Raw genomic sequence first — 12,294 nt, forward strand, 5'->3', positions numbered from 1 at the left:
CCCCCCAGGGGTCCTCCCCTACTTCCACATCGCCATCCCTGGGCCGGAGAGGGGGCCCCCCAGCCAGACCGGGGCCCCGCCCAAACATTACGTGTCACAGGTGCCAGCAACAAGGTCATTATGCGAATGACCCCCTCTGCCCGATGAATCAGCGACCCGGCACCACCGGGCCCCCAGCCCGCCAGATCTCGGCAGCTGCCCTGGGTGAAGAAAGAAGTGAGGAAGAGGACGACGGCCACGAGCAGGCCGAGTGGGAGCCCGCCGCCATGACCTTAGCCTGCCTGGGGACTCACGACCTGATCCCCCGAGGCCCGATCCCCGGCAACACCCAGAAATACCGCCAGTGGGTCACCATCAATGGTCACCGGACCGAAGCCCTCCGTGACACTGGAGCCAGCGTGACAGCGGTCCGCTGCCATCTGGTGACCCCAGAACAGATCCTTCCTAACGTCCTGTGCCCAGTCCGGTCCGCAGATAACTCAGAGACTTTGTGCCAGATGGCCCTCATCCCCTTCGAGTGGGGAGGAGTGTCGGGCATGCTGAAAGTGACTGTCCGCAACGATGCCCCCGTAGACTGCCTCCTTGGGAACGACCTGGAAAGTTCCCCATGGGCTGGCGTCGAACGAAGAGAGCACCTAGGGATGCTAGGCCTTCCCGAGTGGGTCTGTGCGACCACCCGCTCCATGTCTGCCTGAGCCTCCACCCCAGCGGGGGGAGCTCCGACCGAGGAACCAGAGTGGCCCGCACCTCCGCCACCCGTCGTCCCCGAGGACGCCGACCCCGAGCACGGCCCCCAAGGGCCTGACCAAGAAGATCTCACCGAGCTCGACCACCTTCCAGAACTCGCTCAATGGCACCAAGAAGGTGGCCCCACCCGCGAACAGTTCCGGCAGGAACAGAAAACCTGCCCCTCCCTCGAGGGGATTCGACAGCAAGCCGCTACTCAAGCCGCTGGAGACCCCGCGGGGTCCCACTGGGTCTATTGGGACAACGACCTCCTCTACAGTGAGCAGAAGATTGCTGAGCTAGGGGCCGGCCGGGTACTGGTCGTACCCCTCCGATTCCGAGACTTCCTCCTGAACTTAGCACATGATGTGCCCCTCGCCGGGCACCTGGGGCAGGATAAGACTTACAGCCGCCTGGTGACCCATTTCTACTAGCCAAAAATGCGCACCGATGTGCATAACCACTGCAGAACCTGCCCGACCTGTCAAGCCAGCGGGAAGAGCGGGGGGAAAGTCAAAGCCCCGCTCCAGCCGTTCCCCGTGGTGACCACCCCTTTCGAGCGGGTAGGAATAGACATCGTAGGGCCCCTGGACCCTCGCACCTCGCAGGGACACCGCTTCATCCTCGTCCTGGTGGACCATGCCACCCGCTATCCTGAGGCCATCCCCCTCCGAACCATCACGGCCCCCGTGGTGGGCCGAGCCCTCATGAGCATCTTCTCCCGAGTCTGCTTCCCCCGAGAAGTCGTGAGTGATCGGGGCTCCAACTTTATCTGGAAGCATATGCGGTCCCTATGGCAACAGTGCGGGGTCGCCTATAAGTTCACCACCCCGTACCATCCCCAAGGAAATGGACTAGTGGAACGATTTAACAGAACACTGAAGGGGATGATCAACGGCCTAGAAGAGCCACTCCGGCGCAAATGGGATGTCCTGCTGCCCTGCCTCCTGTTCGCCTACCGAGAGGTGCCCCAGAAATCACTGGGGTTCAGCCCTTTTGAACTCTTTTACGGACACCCGGTTCGAGGCCCCCTCAGCCTGGTCAAGGAAGGCTGGGAGACAGCAGTTCGAGATGCCCCACCGGATGTCTACCGGTACCTCTTGACACTCTGCAATCAGACGCGGAAGTTCCGGGAACTTGCCGAGGCCAACCTGGAGGCTAGTCCAGAGGAGATGAAACGCTGGTATGACCAGAACGCCTCATCCATCGAGTTCGAGCCGGGCCAGCAAGTCTGGGTCATGTCCCCGGTTGAACCATGTGCCCTCCAGGACAAATGGACAGGGCCCTTCAAAGTGGTGGAGCGCAAGAGCCCCGTCACCTACCTGGTAGACATGGAGTCCCCCAGGAACCCCCTCCGGGTTCTACATGCTAACTGGCTCAAACCGCACTTTGCACGCACTGAACTGAGTCTGCTGCTGGCGACCGATGACGGAACTGAAGACGACTCCGAGCCACTACCAGATCTCCTCAGCACCGCCGAGAAAGACGGCTCCTTCGAAGGGGTCCGGCTCTCCTCTACTCTGACCCCAGAGCAGCAACAAGACTGCTGGAAGCTGCTGGGGCAGTTTGCGGATCTGTTTTCCCTCACGCCGGGGGTCACCCGGTGGTGTGTCCACGAGGTGGACACCGGAGACAGCCCACCTGTAAAACGGCGAGGTTTTCGAGTGCCTGACCGGGTTCGGGCCTGCATCCAATCGGAGGTGGCCAAGATGTTGGCCCTGGGGGTAGTCGAACCCTCCAACAGTCCCTGGGCCAGTCCCGTTGTCCTGGTCCCTAAAACCGCCACCCCCGGAACAGCTCCAGAGCTCCGGTTCTGTGTTGACTACAGGGGACTGAATGCAGTCACCAGGACCGGCGCCCATCCCATCCCCCGGGCGGATGAACTGATCGATCGCCTAGGGGCCGCCAAATACCTCAGCACCTTCGATCTCACGGCGGGGTATTGGCAGATCGGCCTTACCCCTGGTGCACAAGAACGATCGGCCTTCTCGACCCCTGATGGCCACTATCACTTCAAAGTGATGCCCTTCGGCATGAAAAACGCGCCGGCCACCTTCCAGAGACTAGTGAACCAGGTGCTGGCAGGACTAGAGGAATACAGCGCAGCCTATCTAGATGACATTGCGGTGTACAGCCTTCATTGGGATGAGCACCTGACCCACCTCTGGAAGGTCCTGACGGCCCTCCGGCGGGCCGGACTAACCATCAAAGCCAGCAAATGCCAGATAGGCCAAGGGTCCGTGACCTATCTGGGACACCAAGTGGGGAGCGGCCAAGTAGCTCCCCTCCAACCAAAAATAGACGCTATCCGGGCCTGGGAGCCCCCGGTCACCCAGACCGCCGTCCGAGCCTTCCTGGGGCTCACCGGATACTATCGGCGATTTATAAAAGACTACGGGAGCATTGTGGGGCCCCTCACAAAACTGACCTCAAAGAAATTACCCCAGAAGGTGCACTGGACCCCTGCGTGCCAAACGGCCTTTGAGACTTTAAAGACTGCCATGTGCACCGCCCCTGTGCTCCAGGCCCCCGACTACAGCAGAGAGTTTGTAGTCCAAACCGACGCCTCGGAGCACGGCATCGGGGCGGTCCTGTCCCAAGTTAACCCCGAAGGAATCGACCGGCCTGTGGCCTTCATCAGCCGACGCCTCCTGGCAAGAGAACAGCGGTGGAGCACCATCGAGAGGGAGGCCTTTGCCGTGGTGTGGGCACTCAAGAAGCTCCGGCCCTACCTCTTCGGCACCCACTTCCGAGTCCAGACCGACCACCAGCCCCTGCGTTGGTTGATGCAGATGCGGGGAGAAAACCCGAAACTGCTGCGCTGGTCCATTTCACTGCAGGGGATGGACTTCACTGTAGAACATCGCCCCGGCAACGACCACGCCAATGCTGACGGCCTGTCCAGATTCTTCCGCCTCGGCGAGGAGAACCCCCAAGAAGATGGGTGACTCTCCCCTGCCTTCAGCTGGGGGGGACGCGTGTTGGACCCGGCCTCATGGCGTGGTCCTACCCCTCCCGCATGGCGGACCCAGGACGACAGCCACCCTCCACCGGACCTCGGGCGGCCCCTTCGGCCCGATCCTGCACGTCCCAACACCACAGGTCCGGCTACCATCCCGGTCCCCCACCACCGGCCTGACCCCAGCGTAGGCCCATCCCGGCCGAAGCACGAGGCCGTGCCCGACTCCATCTTGGGCCCACCACGTCACGACCGCGTGGCTTCGGCCCCGGCCCAGGCCCCAGCGAAGCCCCGACATCGAGGCGCCAAGATCCACCCAGGTGGTCGAGTGGCCACTCGACAGATCCCGGAGGAAGGGGCGTTTCGATGGGCCTCCAGCCGTCCCCAGACGCCTGGTATCGATCGCCCTCCGGCCTCCCTGGGCGCTGGCTCCACCCCCCTGCTGGGTGACTGGACACCATCATCCCGGCCCCTCTGACCCCCAGGCGAGAGGGTCCGGACATCAAAGGACCTCCGTCCTATATCTGGGCCGGCCCCGGAGTAGGACGCCAGTTGTATACTGGACTGGAAGCCCTGCTGACGCTGTCACGGCCGACACCAGACGAACTCATCCTTCCTGTAACCCAACGTCCATCTGAGAGCCTGCTGCCGCGGCCTATCCTCGCCGAACCACCTTGCAAGCCTGCTGGCGCTGCCGCGGCCTATCCTCGCTGAACCACCTGAGAGCCTGCTGGCGCTGCCGCGGCCTATCCTCGCCGAACCACCTTACAAGCCTGCTGGCACTGCCGTGGCTCGAACCTATCGGAACCCCCCAGCTCGAGGATTGAGAGCTGTGCGTAGGGTATCCCTTCTCCGCCAGAGTGAGACTATCCCGCTACCCTACCCCCCTGTTCGAGACTTTACGGATCCCTCGATCCGCCTGTATATATTGCCAAGAACCCGCAACCTTATACTTATAAAAGCTTGAGAACTTGACCCCCGGTGTGGTGTCCGTTTGTAGTGTTGTGATTACTCTGCTGTACGATCCTAGGAGAGGGCCCTCATTCAGGAGGCCTCTCGGTAACGCTCGGCTACTTCTTGACTGAGAGGTGGACCTGGGGGTGGTCAGTCCGACATCTTCTGCCTCCCTCGGGGTCGCCTTTCTAACAATGCACGACTAACTCCCCGAGAGGGAATGTAGAATTCTGATTAAATCATTCGTCACGATTTTAAATCTTACATCTCCCTCACTTGTTATTGTCAGTCTAAGCAGTTCCTGTTTGCAGAAAATACTATCTTACCAAAATAATATTCAGAAGCCAAGGCTAACTCCATGGAGGTATCTGCTTCTGCTACTTTACGCCAGTCCTCCGCTTTGCCACCAGTAGCAAGTTAGAGTATAACATTCTTACTTTACATCGTAAGTGTTCAGTAATCAGAATTATAGAAAGGACGTGTTTCTACTCACCTTGTCACCAGGAAATTCTTTTGGTTCCCTCTTTCCAGAAATATTGTTTGGCTCAGCCAGGAAAGAGGCTCTAGGATTTTTCCAAACGGCTAATGTTGGGTTCTTTTTTCACAAATCAAATAAAGTATTACTTATTATTATTATTATTATTATTATTATTATTATTATTATTTTGGGTTCTTTTTTTATACACCAAAGCAAAACCAAACTCGAATAAATTACAAAATTGATTAAAAACCTATATCTATATGCATGTTTAAATCCTTAGTGCTAGCTTGATGAAATCTACATGAAATTATGACAATACATATATACTACGGAGGATGAAAAAAGTTGTACATCTATAAATGAGCTCCACGTGTTTTCTCAAAAGTAACTGGTGTCTCTGGCATATTAGTCTGACGTTATTGTTATCACCTCGAATGGAAAATTCCTTTTCATATGTTTTTCCCCCAGTGAAGAGGTTCGTGATGGGGAAAAGAGATATTTACCATTGGATCATTCTGATTGGACTAGGCTAGCAGGTTAAAAAAGTTCATTCATTTAACCCTCAATAAAATACTACATGTCAAGAAAATGTCTTTGATTTTTTGATTCGGGACTAGAGTACAAAAAAGTTGTTGCATTGATGACTTTAATTTTACTCTTTATTGTTCAGAAATTATTAATTTTTCTTTATTCTGGAGCAGTGATCAGGTTGAGTTTGAAATGATCTATTAAGCCACATTCACACCTAAAAAGTGTTCACTGGAGGTTTACTGTAAGAGGTCCTTCCTGTCTTGCCACTCTGGCCATGATGGGGTCAGGCATTTCATGGTAATCTTCATGGAAAACTGATGTCTTCATAATAGTATTTTATATAGCAGAAATGCTAAAATATTACCAATGGAAAGGAGTGCGTTTAATTACATTCTTAGCCCTTTTCATACGCCATACTACCATAGAATATCTTTTGGCAAGTAAATGCACAGTAATATAGATCTGATGGGTGAAACGGACTAGTTTATTATAATTTAACAGATCTTAGTCTGCTGTAACTGGCAATCTTCAGCATTGGTAGTGAGCACAGTTATTTCTAGTAATTTGTTGAGTGGCTAGTGTCTGGTTTGACAGCCTATATAAAATATCATGAAAAGCAGGAATGAGTAATCTAAAAGAATAACTCTAGAGATGTCTAACCTGTATTTTACTGTTTTGAGCTGTAAAATAAGAATATCCTCAACCATTTCAGTTGAATTTATTCTGTTTATATCAGACTTTTGCATGATTTAGTATGTCAATGTGATACAAGTCTATAGCATGGTAGATAAATTACACCTCTTCGGAAGAAACCAGATTGTACTTCTGTAACAAATGGTACCTGTAGAACACTTTTACAATCCCAAAGACATGGGTGAATCCATGTAAAGCAAAGACGAGAACATGTGAAATGTTAATTTTATACTACTCTATGAAAGTATGCAGTACAGCATTCCACTTGCTATCAAAATATCAGGGCTTGCATGACAAACCAAACTATACCTCATAAAGTGCAGACTCTTCAAAGTTTTGATCATTAGCCATTTCTAATTATTTGCAATTGTTTGTAGGAAATGAGCATCTCCTGTCCACACAAAAACACATGTGAAATATGTGAGTATTTAGGATATAGCATTAGCTTGTCTCTTTGGTCTGTAACATTAAAAAGATTGCGGTACCATTGCAGGACGTCAAGCACAGCTTCATCTACTACACTGACCAGAAAAGTTATGATGGAGGATGATCCTGATGAGAGCCTTACCACTGCGGAGACCTTCGTTAATGATGCCTATGATGCCAAAGCTACTGCAGAGGAGGTAAGTGGCAAGTCTGTGATTGGGAAACTCTCACGTAAAATCTACCTCAATCATTCGGTGGCCATCTGGTGCATTTCAAGGCCATATAAATATTTTTTGCACTCAGGGTTGCTTTTTGTATCAACCCATAATTATAGGCCCTTTCATGTCCCCGCTTTCTATGAAGATAGTAAAAAAATTATCTAAAAGAACTTTTCCAGTCAAACTCCTGAAACTCATGGAACACTCAACTTGATTTAGTGCTCAAGATCAATATCTTAATTATGAAAAAAGAAAAAAATACAAAATGTTTGGCTCCGCTATCCACTGCCGTACAGTTTTGAATGCGAATGTGCTCATTCGGATCTTTGTGTATGATAAAAAGAAGTACCATTATGGTCAGTGTTGACACCTATTTTTAGTTAACAAGGGGCAGTTCCATATGTGCACATCATAAATGTCAAATGCAATTTAATATTCTGCTCTTTAACTTTACATTACTAAAACATAAAATCTGAAATTTGCTTACCTTATCCAATGGCAAAGAAAGGTGAAAGTGGTGAAACTCTCAAACCAGGAGGGGTGATGTGAGAATATGTAAAAATCCTGTGCAATGTTGGTCATCTTAAGTAGCTAAAGGTATTTCTGGGAGGGGAGGAACAGAGGTAGGGCACCTTGAATCAGAATGAACCACGAGTAATGTGGAATACATGCCCATGTTCAAACATTATGCTGGGCTTTTGAACTGGGTATCAATTTATCTGAGACAGGTACATGTTTATAAAGTACCCTCTTGGGTCACAACCAGACAACTAACAATGACCCATTGTTTTAGCATGTGTCCACTCCTAAGGAAGGTCTTTTTAAAGAGAAGTTGGGAATTCAATGGGTGCTCCTTTTATAAAGCATTGTCTCTGCAAGAAACAGTTATGGATTCTTTACCTTAGAATTACCCCAGGCGTCAGACTGGATTCGGAAAGTTTTTCATCAGCAGTACCTCTGCGCGTCTGAAGGTGGCGCTGGTCGACTCGTTTGTCAGCATCGTGGTTGCCCGGATAATTTCGCGGTAGCTACATAGACGCCACCCTGATCTGATCTGGAAAGAGCGGCCATGACCCCAAGTCGTGCTCAGACTGTTGGACCATGGCCCCCAAGTCTTTGCGGGAGCAGTCCGGAGAGCTACAAGAGGCTCGGCAGTCTGCTCCGCGTCCCTCGAGATCCCGGTCCCGTGGGAGGTTGAGGGACCAGTCACAGAGCCATCATCATTCCTCTTCCAAGTCCAAGCACTCCAGGGTCAAGTAAGTCGAAGCACAAGAAGTCTAGGAAGCATCGTCGCTCTTCGACTTCCACTCGTCCATGACAAAGGGTGCTGGTGGTGCCCTTCCCGTGGCTCTGCGTGAGGAGCCTACAGGGTCGACTCGGCCTTCCCTCCTTTCCTGGGACAGAGAGCATCCTCTGGCCAACTTGGTCAGTTTTACGAAGTGATGCATGCCATCTTTGGGCAGCCCGACTCTACCAGTGCGCCTTCGGGCCCCACGGACTTGGCTGGGGTCCCTAGGCCTACGACGCCGGCGGCTATGACCCCGGCACCTCAGGGCCTCCCTGGATCCAGGCCTGGATCCGGATCGGCACCGGTCGACCTGATTACGCCTCCCCCGGCTCAGATTCCACCGGCAGGACTCCCAGCCGGCGTTGACCCCGGTTTCCACCCTGATGTGGACACAGAGCAGATCCAGCACTGATGGGTACTTTTGTGCCTGTGTTACACCCTGGCCCTTTTCAGCTGGATTGGCAGCTGAAGGAGGGTGAGGAAGACTGAGAGGGGTCTGGAGACCCTTAAACCGACCAATTGGACTATGATCCGGACAGGAAAGAGGAACTGGGGGTTGCCAGTGGTCTGGATACCTCCCCAGACCTTTGCATGTTGTCTCCTCCTACCATGGCTACGGAGGAGGGAGCGTCCTATGCAGTGGTGTTGCGTAGGGTGGCCGAGGCTCTCCACCTCCAGCAACCTACGGTGGCAGTCAGAATTAAGCTGAGCGGTGCTTCAGCCGGCAGCAAGCTCTTCAGAGCACCTGCTGCCATTCAATGAAGCCCTAACCAACATCCTGTGGCTAGGATGATTGCCCGACGCCACCGCCCACCACGGACGACCACACTTTCCTCTCCCAAGACCCCACCCCTGAGAGATTGGTGGTTCAAGCCTCGACTTCCAAAGGTGCCTTCCCTAACGCTCCATCTGATAGGGAATCCAAAAAGCTGGACAAAGTTTGGGACTGCGGTCGGTGTAGGAGAGTAGGGTCCGCAATCCTATGGTCACCCCAGATTTTTGCTTTTGGCTTCACTGGTTTACGACTTTCCCTGGCTGTGGGCCTGATAATCAGATCCACAGCCTAGCTGTTCTCTCTCTAAATTGACACACATGTACTTTAGGTGCATTCACCAATTGGATGCTGGGTCAACCTATCAGCCCCTGTACAGTGTACCTTAGGTACCCAGGGCATAGGTGTACCCAGGGCCTACCAGGGGCTGAAGCATGTATTATGCCACCCTTGGCTGGCCATCCAAACAGACACAACTGGCTGGTAACACAGCTGGGGCAAGGTGGTGTAATCACCCTTTGCTGTAGATATAGTATACCTATACCTAACCACAAAATGGACACATAGATTCCTATAAGTCACTCCTATGGCAGGCCTTATCAATCCTGAAGGCAGTGCTTGGAATTATGCGAGATGTTGCTCTAGCATGAGATGAGCCTGTCTGCAGCTTTCGGAACCATGTCCTTATAGCTGTTCCATGATAACGCTATACCATATACTCTTAAGTGCATTATAATCCTCGCAGTTATTGCTAACTTTGGCATAGCATTATCAAAACATGTCGAGTAAGGTGTCATACCATTTGGAATACTACCCCCTTGCCAGTTCTGGCGACGGGGATAGCATTCCACCCTTCTAGAGGGATACGACATGTCCATAACTGTAACCACGGTTAAAGTTAACCCGAGCCTCAGCATCACAAAATGGATGCTGCCACCACAGACACAAGTCTGACCTCCTGCTGCTGGGAGTCCTTCCAGCGAGGGAGGCCTGGACAAAGGGTTTCCTGCCTTGGGAGGTGCTAGCACCACCCCAGACAGGACTTTGTGTATTGAGGTAGGAAGGGCTGAAAGGAATGAGACATGCCTGGGGCACACAAGGTGTCCCTGTGCATACCCCGGTTCAAACCAGTTGCTGGGGCACTCAAGCCCCAGCTCTGGCGTGAAACCTGACAAAAGGATAGGGGGTGTAACCACCCCCTTCCTGGTCCCACCCATGGGAGGGACCTAGTCGATAGTACAGCCCCCTTTAGCAGCATAAAGGTAGGAGCTGGCCCCATTCCAAATTAGATTATCCTGAACAACTCTACAAAGAAGAAACTCTGGACTTCGATGTTCTACTCCACAGAAGACTGAAGAAATCTCCCTTGTGGTCAAGGAGTGACCACCCTGCACAAGCAGGCACCACCAAGCGTCCTAGCGGTTCACCTTGTCGTCCTTCCTGCCGGAACCAGACCTCCGAGCTCGACGAGACCCGGACTCCCAGACCTCTCTGACCTCTCCGACCTCTACCTACATCTGCAGCACAGCTGAGATCCGTGGGTGTGATGAGACACGTGAAATGAAATGAAAAGTAGATTTATAACAGCGCGATTGCTGCCCGGGGGCGTCCAAGCGCTAGGAACCAGAAAAAAGAAAAAAAAATTGTGGGACCGGCCATCTTTGAAGAACTGCACTTCGCTTCCAGCACGACCTCTGAGGCACCCTCGAATGAGTGCTTTGGGGATTGAGAAGCCCCAGCCCGAGCAGCACCTGCACCAAAGACCAGCCCTCCAGCATCCACGAGATCTGCGTGGGGCCCTTTTGCTTAATTGCTACTCAACGCGTTGTCTGATCACTTGCCGGTTGACTAATGGCCTCCTAGATGACGACCCTTGAAATCTACACCACTGGTCTGGTTGCTCCAGACTGGCCCTTGCTTCCTTCCAAAAGAGAAGCACCCCGGACCCTCCTGGTTCGCACCAGATGCCATCTTCACTTTCCGCATGGGTTGCCTTTGCCAAGGCCTGTTGTCTCCGATCTTGGAGCCGACACCGCCGACAGCGAGAGCCTTCGTGGGACAGCTCGTGCCCGCCTCCTGGTTGTCCTCGACGCCTCCTGGTCCACGTGGCTGCAGAGTCGAGCGTCGCCTCTTCACCCGATTGCGTGCGACATCTGGTTCCGTCCTGGTTCCACTCCGGTCACTGGCTAGTGGTTGTGAACACTGTCCCCTCTGCTTTCAGGTCTCCATCTTCCTCGATCCGCCCTTAGATCCATCCGGACACCTCCATCCTGGTCGCCTGCAGCATCTTTCTCCAAAGCTCCATTGACTTCAACGCGGAAACCCGACGCACCAGCAGCCCGTGGGTGAGGTAACGAGAGCATTTCGGTGCTCATAGGTAGATTCACTCTCCTAATGTGCAGGTATCCTTTAGTTTTAGTCTCAACCAGTCGGAACTGTCCTTACTTACCTATTTTGTAAATTGTTCGTGCCCATTGACTTTGCATTGAAACCCGCGTGTGTGTTCTAGCACTGCACACGCGTCCTGTGGGCCTCCTGCTCCTAACCTAAGGTTAGGGTAGTGTAGCCCCAGCGATTCTACAGCCTCTGGGAATACTCATTTCTTCTATTGTTCTACTTAACCCATTTACTTAGTATATGGTTTGTTGTGCCCCTAGGGCACCATTGTAATTGTGTGACTTACTCTATTTTTCTGAAGAAGTATTGTTATGTGCTTAGCCCTCTGATCTCATAAAGAGTTCAGAGGCGTTTGTTAGTAATAAATATATTGTTTATTTTCATAACAACCTGTCTGGTGTCCTTTCATCTGGTATTCAAGGGGTTATGTGGTAAAACAGCTGGCTTCACATGCCAAAAGAGTTTAGCCTAAGACTGCTCTGTCCATGCTACCATTAGGATAGCTGGTCTATAAGGTTGATTTACAACCAATCACCATAAGGGTTGTTTGGACTGATACAAGGTGATCACTAGAACTAGTGAGCATCATATATCAGGCCAACTTCTCAGTCGGTAAACACTGTCGGTTGGGCCATTATTCCCACTCTGTGTGGGATATGGTGGTGTAAGTTCTGCCCCAGTGCCCAGAGGAGGCCCGGGCTGTGCTCTCCTGTCCAGTTGCAGAGGGGAGAGACCGAGCGAAGTTTACCATCCTCTGTGGACTAGACCCCGCCAACTCGCTGGGTATGACGATTTCAATGTCGGTAGCCCTTCGACGCTATGCCTGGCTGAGGTCATCTGGAATTTCTG

At 52.4% G+C, this 12,294-nt stretch overlaps 1 protein-coding gene across 1 annotated transcript in view; it reads left to right on the forward strand.

Moving 5' to 3' along the window:
- The window catches only part of LOC144820278 (uncharacterized), a 988,894-nt gene that overhangs the window by 916,055 nt on the left and 60,545 nt on the right, over positions 1-12,294 (forward strand). Inside the window, exon 34 of the mRNA XM_078677866.1 lies at positions 6,838-6,967. Coding sequence (XP_078533992.1) covers positions 6,838-6,967 — 130 coding nt within the window. The remainder of the gene's footprint in view (positions 1-6,837; positions 6,968-12,294) is intronic.

Source organism: Lissotriton helveticus, chromosome 2_1 (genome assembly GCF_964261635.1).
Source record: "Lissotriton helveticus chromosome 2_1, aLisHel1.1, whole genome shotgun sequence".
Classification (NCBI taxonomy): Eukaryota; Metazoa; Chordata; class Amphibia; order Caudata; family Salamandridae; genus Lissotriton; species Lissotriton helveticus.